This window comes from Hypanus sabinus, chromosome 17, assembly GCF_030144855.1.
Source record: "Hypanus sabinus isolate sHypSab1 chromosome 17, sHypSab1.hap1, whole genome shotgun sequence".
In the NCBI taxonomy this organism is placed as follows: Eukaryota; Metazoa; Chordata; class Chondrichthyes; order Myliobatiformes; family Dasyatidae; genus Hypanus; species Hypanus sabinus.
This window is the reverse complement of record NC_082722.1, coordinates 17,071,521-17,096,038: the sequence shown is the minus strand read 5'-3', so window position 1 is coordinate 17,096,038 and position 24,518 is coordinate 17,071,521. Positions and strand designations below refer to the sequence as shown.

The 24,518-nt window shown below is 40.2% G+C and overlaps 1 protein-coding gene across 3 annotated transcripts in view; it reads left to right on the top strand.

Annotated features, from left to right (window-relative positions):
* The first annotated feature begins 7,315 nt into the window (after positions 1-7,315).
* The window catches only part of cbfb (core-binding factor subunit beta), a 119,325-nt gene continuing 102,122 nt past the window's right edge, over positions 7,316-24,518 (top strand). Inside the window, exons 1-3 of one of the 3 annotated variants that reach the window (XM_059992616.1) lie at positions 7,316-7,663; positions 7,907-7,993; positions 10,703-10,819. In XM_059992616.1, coding sequence (XP_059848599.1) covers positions 7,586-7,663; positions 7,907-7,993; positions 10,703-10,819 — 282 coding nt within the window. In that variant the 5' untranslated portion in view covers positions 7,316-7,585. The remainder of the gene's footprint in view (positions 7,664-7,906; positions 7,994-10,702; positions 10,820-24,518) is intronic. The other 2 variants (XM_059992615.1, XM_059992614.1) reach the window with 2 other exon arrangements.

Genomic DNA, 24,518 nt, shown 5'->3' with positions numbered 1-24,518 from the left:
ATTAGTCGCGGCATTCAGTTCCAACGTCAGGAGGTTATGTTGCAGCTTTATAAAACTGATTATGCCATATCTGGAGTATTGTGTACAGTTCTGGTCACTCCACTATAGGAAGGATATTGAGGCTTTGGAGAGGGTACAGAAGAAGTTTACCAAGATGCTGCCGGGTTTAGAGGGTATGTGCTGTCATGAGAGGCTAGATAAACGTGGGTGGTTTTCTCTGGACCAATGGGGGCTGAGAGGAGATCTGATAGAGGTTTAAAGATTATGAGAGACATAGATAGAATGGACAGAGAGTACCTGTTTCCCAGTGTTGAAATGTCTATTACCAGATTGCATGCATTGAAGGTGAGAGGGATTAGGTTCAAGGAGGATTTGAGGGGTAAATTTTATTATTTGCTTTTAGCTGGATCAGCACAACATTGTGGGCTGAAAAGCCTGTTCCTGTGCTGTGCTGATCTATATATGTTCTAAATCGAGAACATGAGATAATGAGATAAAGAGTCCTTAAAGTGAGATCATTATTTGTAAAAACATTTCAATGATGGGGCAAGTGAATGTAGTTATCCTTTTTTATTCAAGAATCTGATGGTTGAGGGGTAGTAATTGTTCTTGATCCTGGTGGTACAAGTCCTGAGGCTCTTGTACCTTCTACCTGATGGCAGCACTGAGAAGAGAGCATTACCTGGGTAGTGGGGATCTCTGATGATGGATGTTGCTTTCCAATGCAGTGTCATAGGAAACTTTGCCGACCTTGCTTGAAATAATGCCCATGTGAGTATTTTATTATAGATATAGTTGGCACCTTTAAAAATTAGCAGATTCTTGATCTAAAGAAGAGCAAAATAAAATGGAAATTATCTCAGGAGGTGCCTAGAGAGGCATGAATATCTTTTCACAACTCAACATCTGTGAAATAAGAACAACTTGGATCTTGGATTTATATAGCATTCTTAATCCAGTTACAAGCCCCAACACATCACTGAGAAGTGTTATCACTAAGCTAAATAAGGAGAATTTACTGCAAGTATTAGTAAATAAATTGGTTTACTGTTGTCACGTGTACCAAAGTACAGTGGAAAACACGGTTCTTCTTACCATCCATGTGGATTATTTCATCATATCAGTATGTAGCAGTAGTACAATTCATCTTGGTACAACTTCATCCTTGCATCCAGAGTCTACCCAGAGTCCCATGCTATTCAGAGCAGGCAGGTCTACAGTGGACGTGATTTTCTTACTGTGCCAGCTGCAGGAGAAGTATCAAGAGCAGCAGAAGCCACTGTACACAGCCTTCATTAATCTGACCAAGGTTTTTGACCTCATCAGCAGAAGCAGACTCTTCAAATTCCTACTAAGGATTGGCTGCCCTCCAGGACTGCGTAGCATCATATCATCCTTCCATAAGGACATGCACAGCACTGTCTGCTTCAATGGAGCAACTTCTGATGCCTTTCCAGTGAGCAGTGGAGTGAAACAATGTTGCATCCTGGCACCGACTCTCTGGAATCTTCTTCTCCATGCTCCTTCACTATGCCTTCGCAGACTGCACTGAAGGCATCTCCCTTAACCGTATATATAACCATATAACAATTATAGCACGGAAACAGGCCATCTCGGCCCTTCTAGTCTGTGCCGAATGCTTACTCTCACCTAGTCCCACTGATCCGCACTCAGCCCATAACCCTCCATTCCTTTCCTGTCCATATACCTATCCAATTTGAATATAAATGACAATACCGAACCTGCCTCTACCACTTCTACTGGAAGCTCAATCCACACAGCTACCACTCTGAGTAAAGAACCCCCCCCCCCATGTTACCCTTAAACTTTTGCCTCCTAACTCTCAACTCATGTCCTCTTGTTTGAATCTCCCCTACTCTCAATGGAAAAAACCTATCCACGTCAACTCTATCTATCCCCTTCATAATTTTAAATACCTCTATCAAGTCCCCCCTCAACCTTCTACACTCCAAAGAATAAAGACCTAACTTGTTCAACCTTTCCCTGTAACTTAGGTGCTGAAACCCAGGTAACATTCTAGTAAATCTAAAATCTAGTAAATCCCTTCACACAAGAACTGATGGCAAGCTGTTCAACGTCACTTGCTTGCACTTCAAGACCAAAGTTAGGACAGTCAACATCTGTGAGATGCTGTTTACAGATGATGCAGCATTGATGTCATAACCTGAAGGCGGACTCCAACAACTGATTAACCTTTTCACCCATGCCTGCAAGGTACTTGTGTTGACCATCTGTCTGAAGAAGACAAACAACATGGTCCAGGGTGCAGAATCTCCCCCAAACATCACCATTGATGATTCCTCTCTTGACGTTGTGAACTCCTTCACCTATCCTTCAAAGCAGAGGGCAACAGCAGGATTGCCAAAGCTGTAGCTGTCATGGCCAGAGTGAACAAGAGAATGTGAATCAATGGACAGCTGACAAAGACCAAGCTGAGTGTGTAACAAGCATGGGTGTTCAACACATTCCTCTACGCCAGCGAGGCTCCAGCACCATACATGAGCTAAACTCGTTCCACCTACACTGCCTCAGGCACATCTTGTACATCTGCTGGCAGGGCAGAATCATCAACACAGAGGTTCTGCAGTGGGCTGACACCTCCAGCATCCATGGATGCCTCAGATGGTTGGCCATGTCAAACAGATGGACCAGGGACACATTCCCAAGGAAATTCTGCATGGCAAGCTGAGTGAGGGCTACCACCCACAAGGAAGACCATGCCTCCACTACAGGGATGTCTGCAACTGTGAGATGAAGCTGGCAGGCATCCACCTCAACACATGGAAAGAAACAGTTGAAGGCTGGACAGCATAGAGGGCCACAGTGTACAATGTGCTGAGATAGCAAGGACAACATGCTCATCAACAAGAGAGCCAGAGCTTCATCACCCAGAGCACCTTCCTCCTTCACCTACAGCTGCTGTAAATGACACTGTCACTCTAGAGTGGGGATGCACAGCCACTCTAGAAGGTGCAAATAGCCCCAAGTCTACAACCCCAAGAACCATTAGAAAAAGTGTCACACCATCATTTCTCGAGATGTACGGATGCCGACAATGGATTGTCAGAATATTGTGGTAGTTAGAGAGAATATGATTAAAAGGTAGATTGTTAGGTCAAGAGCCCATCTTAATGCATGAGGGAAGCTGTCCTCAAGGCTGATGTATTTGCTTTCAGGCTTTTAAATCTTCTGTCCAGTGGGAGAAGGGAGAAGAGTGAATGTCCAGGGTGATTATATTGGTTGCTTTACGGGGGAAGTGAGAATCATAGAACCCATGGAGAGGAGACTGGTTTTTATAATGTGCCAACTGTATCTAAAACTATTTATAATATTTGTCAATAGAGTTTGTTAAAAGGGCTATATTTTAAATAACGCCTGGAGAAAGAGTAAAGATATTTTGGAAGGCACTCCTACAAATTGGACCAGCAGGAATGAAATTTTTGTTATTAATTGGCAATCGAACTGAGGGATGTGGAGGAAGTTAAAACAGGAAGAGCAGAAGGATTATGGGAATTATACATTTGCACTAGACATCAATTTGGAAGCCACAGTTAATACAAGAAGACATTAATAATTTTGCATAATGGGTGCATAAGAAGAAACTGTACTTCAAAATAGATACATTGGGTAATATAATTTGGTACAAGTAAAACAAGTGTTCAAATGGGAAGAAGGCACCTGTGAGAGAGATTCTATACCTAAGAAAAAAAGTACTTTCCTTAAAAGCCTGTGCAATATTGATTCATTAGAATTATTACTGTGGCAAGAGGGTGTGGTGTCTAATGAAGACAGATTGAGTAAAGTTTTTCAGATTTTTAAAGTTCATTATTTACTGAAATTAATTAGATTGAAATGTGATTCCAGTGAAACAGATCACTAAAGATAGTAAAACAAATTAATTGGGCCATAAAGACAGTAAACCAAGCACAAAATTCATTTTCCAAAGTGCACAGAATTGAATAGAAAAAGAATTTCTCTTAAACTTGCATGGAATGTACATTTGATGGTGTGCAGTACTCTGAATACTTCTGGTTTTCTTGTTGTAGAAGTTCCAGGGAATGTGCAGATACAGTATTCTGGAAAATCAAATTAAGTTATGCTTGTCAGGAAAGATTGTGACTTTTCTCTGGAGGAGAAGGGCCTGAAGATTTGAAGAGTATGAAAGGGTTTGATGTAGAGAAGATGTCATCATTTGTAGGGGAGATCAGAACTTGGAATTATAGGATGCAAATGGGAATTGTTTTTGCGAGGGTATGATGTGAAAACTGTCCTTGCCACTACAGGAAATAACTGAACTCAAATTACTGCAGATGCTGGAAGTCTGAAATAAAATAGAAACATTCAACAGGTTGGGAAACATTGTGGAAAGAAAAAGAAATAATGTTTTAGGTCAAAGACCCTTCATCAGAAATTCAAGTTTCCATAGATGCTGCCCGACTTGCTAGGATTTCTAGCACCTTTAGTTTATATTTCACCATGAGCGGTAGTCGAGCTTAAAGATTAAGGAGGACTAATGGATGCTTGATAAACTTATTCAGATCTATAGATATGATAGACCCATGGATTGCTTCTTTTCTCTAATTACTCTGAAATCTGAGAAGAGGTGTGCATTTGTAATAATGTACCTCTGCATTACACAGGGATTGTGTTCCTATAAATCTGTTGGTATACATTCTGTAAAACTTTCTGTAATGTCAGTCCTTAGCCCCCCATTGAATCGCATGTTATAAGTGGAAATACATTCCAACAGGAAATTTTCCATTCGACAGTAATAGCTCCATGTGCATACAGTCCTTAGGCACATGAATTCTTGTGTTATTGTATGAAGAAAGGGTTGTTGTTTTAAATAACTAAAAATGGATAGTACATAATTTGATTAAGTATTATTGTACAATAATTAATTGAAGAGATTGTCTTGCCAGTTTCCATAGCCAATCCTTCAACCAGCAGTGTGGTAAATTGATAAATTGTCACATGTATCAAACCACTGTGAAAAACCTGTCTTGCACACCTTTCATACGGGTCAATTTATTACAACAGTGCATTGATGTGGGTACAAGGTAAATAATAGAGTGCAGAATAAAGTGTTAGAATTAGAGAAAGTGCAGTGCAGGTAAATCAGGTTTATAACAAGGAAGATTGCGTGAAGTCAAGATTTCATCGTTTTGTTCTAGGGAACCATTCATGATGGTGGAATAAAACCTGTCCTTGAGCTTGCTGATAATGTATTTTCTGCCCAAAGAGAGGAGGGGACAGGGGAAGAAGAGAGTATATCTGGGATAGGTGGGATCTTTTATTAGGTTGACTGCTTTGCCAAGACAGCAAAATGTCCATTGAGGGGAAACTGATTTCTGAGATGTGATGAGCTGTCCACAACTCTGCAGCCTCTTGTGGTCTTGGGCAGAGTACTTGCAATATCAAGTCAGGATGCTTTCCATGGTACATTGATAAAAATTGGTGAGGGCCAGAGTTGACATTCTAAATTTCTTCAGCCTCGTGAGGAAGGAGAGGTGTTTGTGACCCTTTTTTTTGGCTGTGTTACCTCATGATTGGACCGGGACCGGCTGTTGATTATAAGTTTTATTAACTTGAAGCTCTCAGACCTGTGCACCATTGTTGTAAACAGACGGATGTGCACTGCCCCCCTTCCTGAAGTCAATGCTGATATTGAGGAAAACATTGTTGTTGTGACACCATGTCAATTAGCTTTCTACCTCCTACTTGTACTCAGAATCATCATTATTTAAAATCTGTCCTATGACATCTCTACAAATTTACATAGAGTTAGAGCAGAATCTGGCCATCCAGTTGTGAGGGCTGAGGATGCAGCCTTGTGGCGCATCAGTGTTGAGGATAATAGTGGTGGATATGTTGCAGCCTTTGCTTACTGTTTGCAGTCTGTTTGTCAGGACCTCTTTTTTCCCAGTCCCGATGAAGGATCTTGGCCCGAAACATTGACTGTTCACTCTTTTCCATAGATGCTGCCTGGCCTGCTGAGTTCCTCCAGCATTTTATGTGTGTGGCTTGCAAAGGGAGATGTTGAGTCCCTGATCTAGGAATTTGAAGATGATGGTAAATAGCTCCATCCTCTGTATTTATTGTTTTTTTTATTTTTTAGCACATAAATTACATAATTAGAGCTAAATTTTATTCTATATCTCAAAAAAGTTGCTGATGATTTGTTAGCTCTGTAAGGGTGAAGTTCTATTACCCAAAATGCTTTAATGTAAGGTTACAGTAGGAAAGACAAGTGATCAGGAGCTGTAAGCAAAGACAAACCAGACAGAGACGAGAACTAGAAAATGGGAGATGTCGTAGTGGGAGCCATTGTAGAGAAGCTGGCAAAAGGTCATGGATATAGAGTACTCGGTGCGAATTAAGATACTCGGAATTTTTAATGGAGCATCGAGTCTGAAAGGCCACCCCGGAGAACATTTTTCCATATAGGTGGTATTAAGACAGGTTGCAAGTTCCATATGGCACGAGCAGACCTTGCTAATAATCTGGTTCACTAATTTGGGGGATTAAAGTAATGAACCTTATCAGGTTTGGCTACAGACCCACCAATGCAGTTGACTTCTACGAGATAGCAAGTCAGTTAATTTGAGACCAATTAAAGCTGGCCTTTTCAATAATGCCCTGATCCTAAAATTTAGTACGATTGTTTTTAAATTGGAGGATTACACCTTAAAGATTTTAGTTTAATGCACGATCCAGACTTGACACCGGGGGTGAGGTGAGGTTCACACTACTGTAATTTTGTATTACTAATAGCGACAGGCTCTTCCAGAAACAAATACTTCAGAAGAAAAACGAAAATAACCAGGAGGCAACGTGAGCCTGGCAAAGGGAACTTCCTTGATGTGTAGTGACGTGTTCTTTTCAAGTTGTCAAGCCAGAAAGAAAACTACACGCTGCCAAACAAATAGGAAAATTTCAGGCTGTACAAATCATGTAAATTGGAACTATGGGTGCAGCAGCGGAAGCTGCTTTTGCTTAGCACATGGAGGCTCCAGCCCTAACCTGGTCGATTTCCTGCGTTGTACTGTAGCTCTTCGGGAAACCTCAATATTACTTCATAGTTCACAGACTTCTTGCACCTGTAGTATGTTAGAAAGTCTGTTTTTAAAAAAATCTGTATCTACGGACCTCGTCAGAACAGCCAACAGCGGGACCGCAAGCAGGTCAAAAGAGAGAACAGTGCGCCTGCGTGCCGTGCCGAAGCCCGCCTAAAAAGCACTGTGGAGCCAGGACCAGTGCGCCTGCGCGCTACAACGAAGCCCGCTGGAGCTGGGTTTAAATAGAAAGGCGAGTGCGCCTGCGCGCTGCTGCCGGCCCTTGTGAATGGTGCAGTGTGAGAGAAGTTCAATTACTCGCGGAGGAAGTGGGAGCTCGAGAAGGGAGGGGGCGGTTTGTTGGAGAGGCGCCGCGAGGCAGGAGGAAGTGAGCGCGTGAGCGGCGGGAGTCCGTTAGAGAGGCGGCGCGGCGCGACCCGACCCGACCCGGGGAGTGCAGACACCCACACCCAGCCCGCCGGAGACAGACGGGCGGAGACTCGGGAAAGATGCCGCGGGTCGTCCCCGATCAGAGGAGCAAGTTCGAGAACGAGGAGTTCTTCCGCAAACTCAGCCGGGAATGTGAGGTGAGAGCGGAGGGGGGATGGAGAAGCGCGGCCGGCAGGCGCACACATGGTGATCAGCTGGAGCCGATCCACCGGCTGTTGCGTCAGAGGCGCTGGTCATCTGCTGGAAGTTACTCGCCCTCACCCTCACCCTCCTGTCCCTCTAACTTCGATGTCCTGACTCTCTCTTCTGTTGTTGGGGGGAGGGGTGGGGTTGGCTGGTCGTTTATCGCTTCAGTGAGAGTTTGACTTTCTTTCTAACAGATTAAGTACACGGGTTTCCGCGATCGGCCGCACGACGAGAGACAGATGCGGTTTCAAAATGCCTGCAGGGACGGCAGGTCTGAGATCGTAAGTACCCAGGATATTCCTCACTTCCTTCTTGATGTTCGGTCCTCGATGCCGGCAGTGGACCGAAGCTGCTTTGAATGAACAAGCTAAATTGCTGGATCCGAGTGCTCCTGCATGCTGAAATAGTAAACGCCACTAACGTTTCTGTTTTCAATCAGCATGCAAATGCAAAAACCCAGATTAACACTTCATGGAAAAGCTTGGTAGAACGATGGTCGAAGTTTAATACTTGATCCCACCCTACCTACCATTCACGTTTGCTATTTGCAGCAATTTTTTTTCTTTCGGAAAGGTGAATTAAAGAACATTTTAGATTATTCTAAGTATCTATGAGTTACTTTTTAAAACGCGTGGAGTATAAAAGGCATGTCTACAATTGAATGTAGTTCGTGTTTTCCATGAATTAGGCTAAATAAATTGTTTTGTAGGATGTAGGATGAACATATAAAAGGAATTGGTATTTTCCCTGCTTTGGAAGCTGCCAGATTTTTCACGTTCTCCTGGGAATGTTTGCTTCCCTCAAGCAGAAAAATAATTGGATAGACTATCATTTGTTGAATTATTTGATCAAGATGTAGACCTTTATGCTCTGCTTCATCATTGTTAATAGCTATGGATCTATACATCAATTTGTTTTCTGTATATTTTTCAAGGACCTGTTCAAGCAGGTTTTCACATGAGATGTGTTTCATCAGATTAATTTAAAAGGTCTTTGAGGGTAGAAGGTTGTGCATGGGTTTACTTTACCCAGGTAATGTATCGATATATGTTTATATCAGAAGGAATGTTTGAGAGTCCAGTGCCATTTGGCTTATAACATTGTACTTTAAATGTAAATTTATGGATCATTCCAAATCTTGATGAGAGAGCTCGGTATCAGTTATGCCCTTTAATAACCCACTGGAAGGTGCATCAGTATTGCAAGGATTAGAGTTTTCTTATAAAAATCAAGGCATAATGTACTCATTTCACATGATTGAGTATTTTTTTACAGTTAGTAATGTTTTATATTGATATGTTTTCACTTATGTTCTAAATTTCCCTATGGGAATGTGAGTGACAGTTTTCTCTCATTAGATCTGAGCTTTCACAATGAGTGATAACATGCTATATGTGGAAGGTGTCTCAGTTGTCCTGTCTATTTGTGTATGAACTCTTCAGGTGTTGTCACATGTTGCTACATACTTGTTTCTAATTCCTTCCTTTGCATTTCTATATAATGTGGGTAACAACACTTTAATCTCAAAGTTGGATCAAGTTTGAACCCTGTGATTGAAGTGTGGCTGAGAAACTTGGAACTGTCATAATGGGTAGCATAGTGGTTAGTGTAATGCTGTACAGCACCAACTGTAAGATCGGGGTTCAATTCCCACTGCTGCCTGTAAAGAGTTTATATGTTGTCCCTATGACTGCAAGGGCTTCCTCCCACATTCTGAAAATGTATGAATTAATAAGTTGTGGGCATATTATGTGGCACTGGAAACATGGTGAGATTTGTAGGCTGTCCCAGCACATCCTCAACACATTCTCTATATGCTTTGATGTGTGTGTAATAAAGTTCATCTTGGACTTTTTGTTCAACCAGCATGGTTTGATCTATGCTCCACCTGTCTGATTAAAACAGGCACTACTGAAGTTTTTTTTAGGCAATAAAGTTTGGCCTTTAGTTCAACTAGACTACACTTCATTATCCAACAATATGAACATTCAATATCAGAACTACTTTGGATCCAGCTGTTAGGTGTGCAAATGGCTCTGTCATTCAAGGCTGAAATTTCAAACTCTCATTCTGATTAGTGATCCCTAACAGTATTATAATGCTGACTGGCGTTTTTGGGAAAATTTACCTTTTTTGAAAGAAAAGGCAAGCATTTAATCATAGTGCTTGTGATTCTGTTTGTCAGTTTGTTTTACTCTGTTGGATTAGAGACTTGCTGGTTTGGGAACTATTTTTAATATATATTTTCTACACTTATTTTAACTTATTTTAGATTCATGCCATTTTAGTGCATTAGTTTGTGTACTGTGTACACAATTGAGCAAAATTGTCGGGGTCTGAAAGTAAACATTGGATATATGAGTTCTGGTCAGGAGATTGGTTTCTTTCACTTGGGTGATTAGCATATTTGCTCTTTGGCTAATCTGTCTGCTTTTTCCTTTTGCCTCTGACTTGCACCCTTTCCCCCACCCCCACACACTCATAGGCCCCCTAAGGGTGCCACTGATACAGTTACTATAAATAACATAGGTCAACCTGATGTTTGCATCACTCAGAGCATGAGAAATTTCATCTATATTTAAATATTTTTAAATGAAAAACGTAACTAATCAGTTTTAATAATAGTGAGGCTACATAATTCAGTTAGTTTGTTTATGTCAAGAGAAAGAAGAACTACTGCATCTTCCAATTTTGAAAGTGCACAATTGTTTTGAGAAGTGACAATACGTTGATTGATGGCTGGGATGTTGACTAATGACATATCTTATAGTATCGACCATTTGTGGTCTATGTTGTAGCAAAATTGGATGCCTGTAACTGTACACTTGATAAGAATTGATTGAGTCCATATTTTATGCAATTCTAGAGTTTAGAATATAAGGTTCTGCCTGTATGACGCTAACCTTGGAACACAACACTGATGTACAAAAAATGCATAATTTATTTAAAATCCTTTCCTCTGATATATTTTGTATTGATTTTTCTGAAAGGCTTTTGTGGCGACTGGAACTAATCTATCTCTGCAGTTTTTTCCGGCAAATTGGCATGGAGAGCAGCGGCAAACACCCACAAGAGAATACGTAGACTTTGAACGTGATCCAAGCAAGGTAAGAACTTGGTAGATGTGCTTGAGTCATAGACTATGAAAAGTTGAATGGGATGTTTTAGACTGCACTTGTTCTAATAGATCTTTTCACCATTTTAATAATGATGTGGATATATAGTCAGAACCTCATTTGTGGGTCGACAATAAAGCTGAATAGACATTTGGTAAGTAGCTAGCTTCAGGTAGGTATGAAGGCACTGTCTTTAATCTTCACAATATTTAATCATTGTTGAATGTCAGGCAAGCATTGTGACAGATTACACAATGGAGATATTCAGACAAGTATTGAGTTCGATCTTTGGCATGGAGGTGAAAACTATAGTCTCAGGATCTGTGTGTATCTGGAATAGTGGGGGCAGGGTAGGTTTTTGGTAGATCCAGAGATAGATACTTGGACTTAGATGGAGAAACAATTGGAGGCTGTTCGCTTGCTGCAATTGGATAAATAATGGAATTGCTGTAGATTGAGAGGGTATTACGCTAGTTTTGCCAAAGTATTCTCAGGAGAAAAATCATAATTTCTTTCTTGGGTAAATTAATGCCATACTACAAAAGGGGAAAAATAAAGTTAATACAATTCTATGCCTATTTAGAAGTATGCTAAATTTTGTACCTTTGATCTGACTGAGCTGACCTGAATAAGAATCAGAGAAGGAACACTTCTTTTCATTAAGTTGACCAACTAGAAATTTAGGAATGGAATAGAATATGGTCAGTAGATATTCCAGATGCTTGTTTTTGTCCTACATTTTTCCAGTTTTTAAATTGCATTTTAGGGTAATTCTAGGAATGGATATTACTTGTGTGACCTAAAGATATTATGATATAATATAAATTCCAGTTAAAATTGATCCCTAAACTAGATTGTATTGAAACCATATTGTAATTTAGTAATTGGTAGATGGGTTTATTATTACCAGATATATGGTGGAAAAACTGTTCTTGCACATGACCCATACAGATTAATTTATAAATGTGCATTTAGGTAGTAGAAGGCAAAGCAATAACAGAATGTAAGGTAGTGTTACAGTACAGAAAGTGCAGTGCAGGTGAACAATAAGGTGCATGGTCAAGAACCCATATTATCGTACTAGGGGACCATCCAAACAACAGGATAGAAGCTATAAGAACTAGGTAGTACAAGCTTTCAGGCTTTTGTATCTTCTGCAACTCACACAAAATGCTGGGGAGCTCAGCAGGTTAGGCAGCATCTATGGAAATGAATAAACATTTGATATTTTGGGTGGAGACCCTTCAGGACTGGAAAGGAAAGGGGAAGATGTCAGAACAAAAAGTTAGAGGGGAAAGCAGATAGCTAGAAAGTGATAAGTGAAGCCATATGGTTGGGGAAAGGTAAAAGCCTGGAGAGGAAGGAATCTGAGAGGACATGAGAGTGGACTGTGAGGGAAGGAAGCCTTGTAGGACTGAGATGAGGAGAAACTTCTTCACACAGAGAGTGGTGAATCTGGAATTCTCTGCCACAGGAAGCAGTTGAGGCCAATTCATTGGCTATATTTAAGAGGAGTTAGATATGGCCCTTGTGGCTAAAGGGATCAGGCAGTATGGAGAGAAGGCAGGTACAGGGTTCTGAGTTGGATGATCAGCCATGATCATACTGAATGGCAGTGCAGGCTCAAAGGGCCGAATGGCCTACTCCTGCACCTATTTTCTATATTTCTAAGGAAGGAGGAGTGGCCCCAGAGAGAAGTGATAGGCAGATGAAAAGAGTTAAGGGGCCACTGGGGAATAGAAGAAAGGGTAGCAGAGGGAATTTTTTTTAAACCAGAAGGAGAAATCGATATTCATGCCAACAGGTTGGACACCACCCAGGTTGTGTTCATTTTGGGTTGCCGTGCTGTAGAAAAGATGCCATTAAGCTAGAAAGAGTGCAGAGGAGATTTACAGCAATGTTGGTATGTGAGAGACTGATGAATGAGAAAAGGTGAGCAGGTTGTGACTTTATTCATTGGAACATTGGAGATTGAGGAGTGATCTTGCAGAGGGGCATGAAATCATGAGGGGAATCAAAGCCTCCTTTGGTCAGGGTTGATCATGGATGTTGGATCCAGCTGTCTGGACATGCAAGCCAGGGCAGTGTCATTTGTAGAACAAGCCGTTATGAGGGGAATAGATAGGAAGAATGCATGCAAATGTTTCTCTCCAGGGTTGGAGAAATCTATGAACAAGAAAGCTTAGGTTTAAGATTGGGGGTGGGGAGATTTAATGGGAATCTTCACTCACAGAAGAGGTACCAGAAGATGGGAGGATAGTTAGAAAGGGCAAAAGGGATAAACCAGGAAACTGCAGCCTTGCATTAAAGCAGGGAAATTATTGGGAAACAAATTCTAAGGGGCAAGAAATATGTTCAGTTGGAAAGGCGGGGACTGATTAAGAAGAGTCGGCTAAGTTTTATGCAAGGGAATTTCTAAAACTTAAATCTGATTTACTTTGTCTTTGGGAGGTAACTAAGAAAATTGATCAAGGTCAATTGTGGAAGGAGAAGTCTTTGATTATGCTTGTAGGATGAACAAGTTTAAAGAAGTGGTGGTATTATTACTACTAACACATGTACAGTGGGAAAACTTTTGTATGTCATCCACACATTTCATCACATCAGTGCAGGGAAAACAATATTAGTGAATTATAAAGTGCAGTACAGTGAAAGTGCAGATAGTAAGGTGCAAGGACATATCAAGGTCAACTATGAGGTCAAAGGTACATATTCACTGTACTGAGGGGTCATTCAATAGACTAACAGCAAGATAAGAGATATTCTAGATCCTGGTGTTATGTGCTTGGGAGTGGGAAGGAAAGAAATATCTAGGGTGGGAGAGGTCTTTAATTATATTGGTTGCTTTACTAAGGCAGTGGAAAAGCGTAGCCTGGGCCCATTGAAGGGAGTCTCCTTTCCATGAAATGTTGATTTGTGTCTGCAATGCTCTTGTCCCAGGCTGAAGAGTTGGCTTGCCAAGCCATAATGCAACTGGATAGGATGGTTTCTGTGAAGCACTTATATATATTGAGGTTGAAGGAGAGATGGCTAATGGTAATAGAATGAGTAGATTTGTATGTACAGTATTTTGATATAAAGCTATGAATAAGATATATAGAAATTGGAGCCAAGTATTTGGTTTCATAGTGTGAAAGTCAACATTCTGGAGTTTAAAGTGAGATTAATTGTTAAGTAATCAGAAACAAGACTTGTTTATGTATTTTGTACATTTTTTGCAGTCTGATGTAGTTGTGTTCTGGCAGTTTATTTGGTGGCCCATTATACTGATCTAAATGCAGTATTAGGATATTGATGCTGAGTATTATAAATAACAGCAGCTGACAACAATTGTATGTTTATACACCATATTATTGGAAGTCTTAATATTTAGTTGCTCACGTATGAATCTATACACAGTGGCCACTTTATTAGATACAGGTTTCCCCCACTATCCGAAAGTAGAGCGTTCCTATGAAACCTTTTGTAATCAGAAATGGTGTAAAGCGAAGAAGCAATTACCATTAACTTATATGGGAAAAATTTTTGAGCGTTCCCAGACCCAAAATATAACCTACCAAATCATATCAAAGAGCACATGTATGGCATCCGTTAGTCTCGCGAGACCATGGATTTGCGCCTGGAAAGTCTTCTCCAGGGTGCAGGCCTGGACAAGGTTGTATGGAAGACTGGCTGTTGCCCATGCAGCAAGTCTCCCCTCTCCACGCTACTGATGTTGTTCAAGGGAAGGGCAAGGGCTGATACAGCTTGGTGCCAGTGTCATTGCGGGAGTTGCCAGAACAAGATTGAAGACAACGTCGGACTGCCTTGGGGACTCCAGCTCCGGATTTGCCCTCAAGGTTTACTCCTAAAGCCTTTCTCATGAGTGGGTATAGCTGCAAGGCAGCAGAAGTTTGAAATCAGAGTTTTCCCTCTCTTAGATGGACTGCATTCCCAGGCTGAAGAGCTCCATCTACCTGATAGCACATAAAACCTAAAATAACACTAACATATAGTTGCAGGAATGGTATGATAAATATACAGCCTATATTAAGTAGAAATAATGTATGTACAGTATAGTTTCACTTACCAGAATCGGGAAGATTTAGCCAAAACAGATTTGTAGAAAACAATAGGCACGTACACGCATACACGCACACCTGCCTACGCAAGGCTTCAGGGTCTTTGTAGTCTTTCTCGGGGTAAACACAAGTTTAAAGCGGCACCTTTTTTCATAAAAGTGAAAATCCTCTTCGAATTTCTTTCGGTTAGCAAAAACAGGTACTGTACAGTACTAATGCAAGTCATTTGTAAAAGTGAAGTGGCATAAAGCAAACTTTTGTAAAGGGGGGACACCTGTATATCTATACATTAATGCAGATATTTAATCAGCCAATTGTGTGGCAGCAACACGTTGCATAAGAGCATGCAGAATGGTCAAGAGGTTCAGTTTCCAGAGAATCATGCAAAAAAAACACAAAAGGAATCCAGTGAGCTGGTACTCTGTTGGTGAAAATGCCTTGTTAATGAGAGAGGTTAGAGGAGTATGGCCAGGCTGGTTCAAGCTGACAGGAAGTCAATGGTATCTCAAAAAACCATGCATTATGACAGTGGTGTGTAGAAGAGCATCTCTGAATGCACAACATCTTAAACATTGAAGTAGATGGGCTACAGTGGATGTATTGTGCAAATAATTAAGATGGATAGCAATAACTTAAATTTGCAGCTTTGCCCAAGATGAACTAAAAAGTATAATTAAAACAATATTCATGTGTGGCAAATTTCTGCAAATAGCGATTTCCAGGAAAGTGGCTTAGTTTCTGATGAGCTTTTGCTTTACAGAATTGGAATTTTAAAAAATAATTTAACCATTCTCCTTCCTATTATAAGCTTCATGTTTAATCTAATCAAAAACTTATTCTTCTGGGTTGTAATTGGACGAAGTTATACTGGCAATCAAAGCTGTTGTCAAAAGAATACTGTCAAGGTGGTGGCCTCTGCAAATGTATTTGCATGTACTGAGTATTGTACAAAGAAAGATTTGATTGCAGGCTTTCTTGAATATTTTTATATAGAGCGATTACGACACTTGGAGACTCTTACCAGAAAAGACTGAAACTGAAATATTGCCAGAGAAAAGGATCCACTGCTCAGTCATTGGAATAAAGTTAAAGTATAAAGTGACTATTACCTTGAGGTGTCTTGCTGTGGGATAGCTAAGCTTTGCATGCATGTTTGGCAGGTTATGCAGTTGCTTTATATGAAGCAAAGTATAAGACTTGCTCAACAGCTTAAGCAGAAACTGTGGAAAGACAGGCAAAGATGTTTTAGATTGAGGACTTCAAGTAGTAAAGTTAGAAATCCAGCTTTAAATTGTAGAAGTGAGCGGAGCGAAGGTGTACAGGGCTATGGTAATATCCCTGGTAGCATGAGTCTGGGGTTGCAATGTTCATGGAGCTGACCTGGTTGTTGATACGATTTTATACAGTCAGCCCTCCTTATCTGTGGGTTCCGCATGCACAGATTCAACCAGCCGCCGATCGTTAAAACCCGGAAGTTGAGCATTGTTTGTCTCACGTCTTGTTCATTACTTGTTTTGTTGTGAGCAAGAGGAAGGAGTTTAAGGCTCGTAAGGGATGGCTGGCTAGCTATGTAAAGTGCAACAGCCTCAAGAACTTAAAGATCACAGGAGAATCAGGATCGGCTGATGCCGTTCAGCGTTCCCTGAAGAGCTACGATGCATCTGTACTGAACATGTACAGACTTTTTTTTGTCATTACTCCCTAAACAATACAGTATAACTATTTACATAGCATTTACATTGTAGAAGGTACTTAAGTAATCTAGAGATAATTTAAAGTATACGGGAGGATGTGCATAGGTTATATGCAAATACTGTGCCATTTCATATAAGGGACTTGAGCATCCCCCGCGGATAAAGAGGGCCGACTGTAAAAGCTTTTCCAATTTGATTTTTCTTGATGTTACGTGACCACGGTTTCGTTTATTGTGGGCGTCACTTTAAAATGCCTGGATGAGGCAGGACTATGACGTCAGTATAAAAAGCTGCAACAGACTACTGGGACTCTCGAAGAGGGAGAGCGAGTGGAAGTTTTTGGACTGCAAGCTGCTGGCAGTTACTTTTCTGATACTTTTCCATGCCCAAAGGATTGGGTTGATCAGTGTCACACAGTGTACATTGGATGTATGACTGTCACTTCGTATGATCCATATGTGGATTTTGTTGGAGTATCCTGTGATAACCACTTGCACTAGGGTTTATTCCAAGACTTACCTTGTGACATTTCTACGTGGATTTCGGGACGACTTGACGGATAAGATCTTCGGCCACTTATTTTGTTTTCCCAGCAAAGAACCTTTGGAATTCTACATGATCACCTCCTCTCTACATTTCAACGTGGATTTACCAGTACCTCTCCTCACTTACTCCGTGGATTACTGGACCTTTCTAGTTTGCCATCTTAAGACTTTAAGAACCGCTCCTTAGCTTGACAGTTTGGGAGCCACACACACCTAACACTGTTAAATTCTGTTTATTTTGTTTAATTTTCTATATTTTTGAGTAGATACTAATAAATATAGTGGTTTTAACATTAAAACACTCAATTTGTGATTTATTGCTGCTGGTACATAACAATGAACCCCAATCAAAGAATAGGAAAATAAATGTTTATAAGTATAAATTATATAATGCATTTATCCTCAAATGTTCTTATGGTAATCATTGGTAACTTAAATGATTATTACTGTAACTTTGATTATTTAGCAAAAGTTCTGCAATTATGCACATGTACTAATTTTCCCAAAAAAAGATATTCTTGAGATTGAGGAAGTGAACAAAGGTTCACCAATTTGAATACTGGGGTGGGAGCATTTGGCAGAATGTGAATGCAAGTTGTCCTTTGGGCAATTGCAAATCTTGATGGTGCATCTTTGCAGATGAGGTTTCCCCGACTAAGATGCCTTAAACCAGGAGTCACCACCACAAAACACTGGATCAGTCATTCAAGACAAATGAGTAATATTTCTTAATCCAGATGATAGGAATTACAATGGTTGACTAACATGATAGCTGTGGCAGTTCAGTTGCTTAAAAATGCTTGGATGTTAAAGAATTTGAGAAATGGCTTGGTGCAGAAAAGCAGTGCTTTCGGTGAAAGGTCATAATGCTTCTATTTGTAATATTCCTGTATTCTATAACAGATTTGTGTGCCTTGGCATTAATGCCATTCTTCACAGAACTTCTATGTTTCAAACGTTAGAAATATTTAATATCATCTTCTCTCCATTCAACGTCATGGTGAGAGTTCTGTGTAAATTATCTACCATGTTTCCTGCAGGGTAAGTGATTGTATTCCCTTTCCTTTTTTTATTTAAAAAACGGGGAAAAAAAATAGGGGAAAAAAAAGCCTCGGAGTGCTCAATTTTGAGAAAGTTTTATGAAGTATTTTAATGTCTGATATTTAAATGAACTTTATCTTTGGTTTCACAAATGAGAAAATCTGCAGATGCTGGAAATCTAAGCAACACACACAAAATGCTGGAGGAATTCAGGCTAGGCAACATCTATGGAAAAGAGTACAGTCAATGTTTTGGGCCTAGACCAGGGGTCAGCAACCTTTACCACTGAAAGAGCCACTTGGACCCGTTTCCCACAGAAAAGAAAACACTGGGAGCCGCAAAACCCGTTTGACATTTAAAATGAAATAACACTGCATACAACGTTTTATTTGCCTTTATGCTATGTATAAACAAACTATAATGTGTTGCATTTATGAAATTGATGAACTCCTGCAGAGAAAACGAAATTACATTTCTGCATGCAACAAAAACATTTTGAACTCCGAAAAAAAGACGTTGGGTTGAAAGTTACTTTTAAGTAAAATATTCAATGTCTATTTGAGTCCTTCTTGTATTTATGAAAAACGCCGAACTTAAATTTTCCGCCAGCAGCAAACCAAAAATAACGTCAGCCAGCTGTCATCCTGAAAAATGAAAGGACTATTTCACTGAACAATGAAAAAATATGAATATGAGTAAAATAATAGGCAATTAAAATATTTATCATACTTGGTTAATGGGATTTCTGCTCCTGGACCTCAGCGCACAGCGTCTGCACATCAGGGCTGTATGATGTCACCTTCATCTTTACATAGGATCGCAAGCTGTCATCTGTGAGGTTTTCAATATCACTCCATTTGTGTTTCTGAGCAAGAACGGCCTTCTGACGGGCAACATCTTCAAGGTCTGCTGTCAAGCGTCTAAACTTGGACACCCATATGTCTTTGTCGGCTATGTCGGCCAGTTCCATCTCAAGATCAGGTTGACTCACACCTGCCAATGCAGTCGTATTCAGTAGGGAAGGATCGATGCTTAAGGGAGTGACCGGGAAGGATAATGTGTTTTTTTCCTCTCTGAACTCACAGAAGCGTTTCCCAAACGATGTTTGCATTGCGATGATTGCAGAATGTAAATACTCCGAAATTATCATGTCGTGACCTTGTTTGAACTCTCTCAAATTGGGGAAGTGAGACAAAGTGCCTTTCTGTAAATCTCTGGCAAGCACTGTCAACTTGCGCTCGAATGCCAAAACATCCTCCAACATGTGCAGGGCTGTACGTCCTTTCCCCTGAAGAGCTGTGTTCAGCGTGTTCAGGTGCGCTGTCATGTCTACCATGAAGTGTAGCTTTTCCAGCCACTCTGGCTGTTCCAGCTCAGGAAAGGTGAGCCCTTTGCTGCCCAGGAAAGTTTTCACTTCTTCCAGACACGCGACAAAGCGTTTCAGCACCTTCCGTCTGGACAGCCAGCGATAAAAACACGTTGTAGCGGTGTCAGTAAACTGCAGTCAAAGATAGCTTTATTCGAACTAAACAGCCTTGCTTTTCAGCTTCCCTCAACCCAGCCCCCATGGACGCAGATGCTGCAAAAGACGCGTACTCACAAACCCCCGTAGGCTATCTCCCTTAGCCGGAATGCTGGCTAATTGTGAGCCGTTTTATGATGTGGCAGGAAATGTGTCGCTACACTTAGGTTGTACAAGATCACCATAATTACATTTCAAAAGCTAACAAACTAACATAAAATACATTTTAATTAAATACTGACCAATTATTTCCCAAAGCCACAGGGAGCCGCAGCACAGAGGTGAAAGAGCCACAAATGGCTCGGGAGCCGCAGGTTGCCGACCCCCGGCCTAGACCCTTCGGCAGTCCTGCCGCTTATTTGGGACAACTCTTAAAGAACAAAAACTAATTGAGAATACAGCTGGGATCCCCTTTGTTTGGGACATTACGCCACTTAATTGGGAGAGGAGAGTCTTGCTGAACAGTTTCTAAGTAGTGTCAGACGTGTGCAAATTAGACTACACTATTCTTGGAGTGAACTGTTTTTAGACAGTGACAGTTGCATGGGCTTGTGTTCGAAAAGCAATTCAAATAACATGCAATTACTGCCACAACTGTTATTCAATTCATTGTTTCTAGCTTCACTGGAAATTGCCTTTTTGCTTCACTAAGGCCTTTCCATAAGGTTGTAGTAGGGCTACTTGTTGCATCCTGGATTGTCAGTATTGAATACAACAGATCTAGCCCTCAGTAGATGCAAATTTGGTTCATTCAAGGCTTCTAGGTTAGGAAGACTGAGTATGTTTTCAAAGACGTGACAACAAATATTTCATACCAGGTTAATTTGGAAAAGCAAATATCATTATGTTGTCTGCTTACCAACTGAATTGTTGTTTACTTTGCAACTCCTTTTTAAAATCAGGTTGCATTTTCCTCATCTAGATTAGTCATTAGGTATTGCTTCGGGCAGGCTAGGAGAAACCTTATTTTGAACATTCGACTGGAAGGTTTAAGGACACTTGTTTCATGGGGGATGGGGAGGAGATGGTAATGAAGGCAAATCTGAAGAGAAATTGCCCTTTGAAAATGGCTTTTGTATGTCCCTTTGCAGCTGGATTCTCGACTTTCGCAGTGGGAGACCACAGTCAGGGCGGATTGGATATAGCATCTCACTGACAACACTGGCACACGTCAAAGGTGTGCTTCATCTGTTGCTCTACTCTCTACAACCATGACTGTGTGACTGTGCACAGCTCTAATGCTATTTATAAATTTGTTGGTGCCCCAAAATTGTTAGAATTTCAGGTGGTGACAAGGAGATGTAAAGGAGTGAGATAGATCAGCTGGTGTTGCAGCAATCAGCATCAGTAGGACCAAGGAATTGATTGTGGAGTTCAGGATGGTAAAATAGAGGGAACACACGCCAGTCCTCATTGAGCAATCAGCAGTGGAAAGGATGAGTGGTTTCAAGTTCCTGGGTGTGAGCATTTCTGAAAATCTACTGGGCCTAACTTATTTAATTCCAAAGAAAGCATGACAGTGACTATATTTCATTTGGAGTTTGAGGAGATTTCGTATGGCACCAAATACTCTAGATAATTTCTACAGGCGTACCATGGAGCGCATTCTGACTGGTTGTATCACCTTCTGGTATGGAGGGGTCACTGTCAAGGATTGGAAAAAACTTCAGGAAATTACAAACTCAAATAACTCCATGGGCACTACCCTCCCCAAAGAGGACATCTTAAGAAGGCAATGCCTCAAACAGATGACATCCATCATTAAGGAGTTCAGTCATGCGGGGCATGTCCCCTTTTCATTGCTACTCTTAAGGAGGAAGTACGGGAGCCTGAAGACTCTCAATGTTTTGGGAATTGCTTTTTCTCCTCTACCATCAGATTTCTGAATGGACAATGAACCATGTGTAGTACTCCACTATATATTTTCTCTCTTCTTGCATAACTTGTTTAATTTATTTATATGTACAGTGGACAAATTGCTGGGATTCTCTGTTTATTTGGGATATTAATTGGGACAGGAGACTGTTACTGAACAGGTTCTAACTAGCGTCATTTGTGTCCATTTGTGTGACTTAACTGCTTTACCATGCTTAAGCAGCTCTTAAATAGAGTCAGTTGTGTGTGTGTCGACAATCATCTTGAATGTTATAGTGAAAACTGAGATTTGAAGGATGCAATTGTCAATCATATTGTATGGAGGCAGCCCGTTATCTACACTAGGTGTCTGTGTTGATTTTCATTTACAGTCAATCAAAAGGATATGGCAGCATACAGGTACACCGGATAATTTCCTCTGTCGATTTGGGGAAAAAAAACATTATTTTTGAGCTGTAGTAGTATTAGTGTTCTAATTTGTTGTGTATTTAATTTAAATACATAATTCATAATTCAGTTAAATGGTAGTTTTGACTTTTTATACCTTTTTAAACATTTCCATGAAACTTTTAGCTAATTGAGGCAACTGCTTAATTGGGCCAAAATGTACTCGTTCCAATGTCCCAATTAACCAGAATCCACTGTACTTCTGTTGGAACCCACATGAGCCTACAGAAGATGGTTCAGCTAAGCACTCAGCCAACATGAGGCATGATCCTAAGCAAACTTGCTAATAAATATAAAATGTATAAATGAACAGGAAGGTTTCTATTCTACAAACCCTAGTACTGTAAACAAAGTAATTTGCAAATAAATTGATATAAACTAACCTGATGATGCTTATGAAAGTGAAGCTTGGTTGTCTTAATCTGCCTGTTTATACAAGGATCTGGATAATCTAGCAGTTCAAATTTTATTGTGGCATTTAAAAAATTTAAATTCAGTAGCTATATAAACTTACAAAAAAAAAGTAATAGTAATGTTGACCATAAAGCTAACTGCCTGTTTATGCTGCTAGTGTTTAGGGCAACAGTGAAGGTCCTCCATCTCTCTGTATCTCATTGCTGTGACCAGTCAGGGCAGTTAGTCCTGAGCTGAAGCACTGCTCTTAGTCCAGCCTCTACTTTTCGATCTGTTTGGCATAGGTGACCCTACCAAGAGCACTGACTCCAGCCAACATAGCTCTCTGGGTCATTGAGGCATGCAAACCTCCAAAACTCTACTGCAAGATTGTGGTCCTCTTGGAGGATGAAACTTCTGAATTGTTCTTAAATGTATTAATTTCGGGGGAAGTCACGTGATGACGTAGGATCGAGACGTGGAAATCCAGCTGTCCCGTTTATATATAAAAACAGTAAAATAACGTTTGTGAAGAAAAGTTAGTAAATACTTTTTTAAAAACTACTTATAAACTATTCAGGATTGTCTTAAGATATGCCTCCTAAACAGAAGCAGAAGAAAACTACTACTTTGAAGACAACACAAGTTGGAAAAGAATCAAAGCCTGTCGTTATGAAAGAGCCTTGGGCTCAACTGCATTTTACCTCTGGCGATACAGAACAGGAAACTGCGGCAACATCAACTGTTTCCAAAAAAAAAGGCAACAGGAATTGTGCATGCATGAAGGAAAGGGCATGCACAAACACGAGCCACCCAAACTACAAATCCCAGCTACAATCGGAACTGAAAGTGAAGATGAGGTGGAATCAGATTCTCTGGATAAATCAGATGAAGATGAAGAGACAAACAAAGAAGAGCAACAGGAAGAGGTTGGAGGTGATGGAGACATAAGAAAAACTTTGGTGCAGATAATGCATGAATTAAAAGCATTTAAAAGTAATAAAAATATATTAAAAATATGAAGATTATGTTTGATAAAATGATGAAAAGACAGGACAAAATGGACAAGAAAATTAAAAACTTGGAAGAAACAATGGGAGTGAATTGATAGAGTGAGTAAAATGGAAGGTAATATTTCTGCCTGGACATCAGAAAGAAAACAGTTGTTGGAAAAAGTGGATGTGCTTGAAAATTTTAGCAGACAAAACAATATTAAGATTGTTGGACTTAAAGAAGGTATAGAGGGAGAGGATCCAATAATTTTTTTTCAAAAATGGATCCCGGAAATTTTGGAAATGGAAGAAGGAACCCAGTTAATTGAAATTGAAAGGGCTCACAGAGCCTCAAGACCAAGACCTCGTTGATCAAAACCTACGATCAATCTTGATAAAATGCTTAAGATGTCAAGATAAAGAAAAGATCCTGAAGACGGCTGCCCAACGTGCCAGAAAGAGAAACGGGCCATTGATGATAGAAGGGAAAACAGTTCTTTTCTATCCTGATATAAGTTATGACCTTTTGAAGAGATAGAAGGAATTTAACCCAGCAAAAAAAGTTTTATGGGAAAAAGGCTATAAATTTATATTGCGCCACCCGGCAACCCTGATCATTTTTTTGGATGACAGAAAGAGAAGATTTTTTACTGATTATCGGGATGCAAAAGAAGTCACACAAGAACTCCCAAATATTTGCTAATTGCAGTCAAACATTTAAAAGTGCAACAGATTAAAGATGAAGATGGGGACAGTGAATGGAACTGATGGATGTTTAAGGACAGAAGGATATTTAAATATATTCTTGATTATATGATACGGGGGAGAAAGGTTAAAATTTGAGAAATATTAATCGAGAGTAGTGATATTTTTTTCATCTCTTACATATACTTTCTTATGTTACGGGGGAGCTGGGGGAACTTCGGATCGATTGCTACGGGATTCACGTGTGTAATCATGGCGATTGCCATGACCCGCACAATGGAGGGGGGTAATGTGTCTTTTTTTTCATTCACAACATTTTTTATTTTTTTCTTAATAATCTATTTTTCTTTTTTCTATTTTTTCTTAATTCTATTTTTCTTTGCCTGGACAATCAAGGGGGAGACACATAGCAACA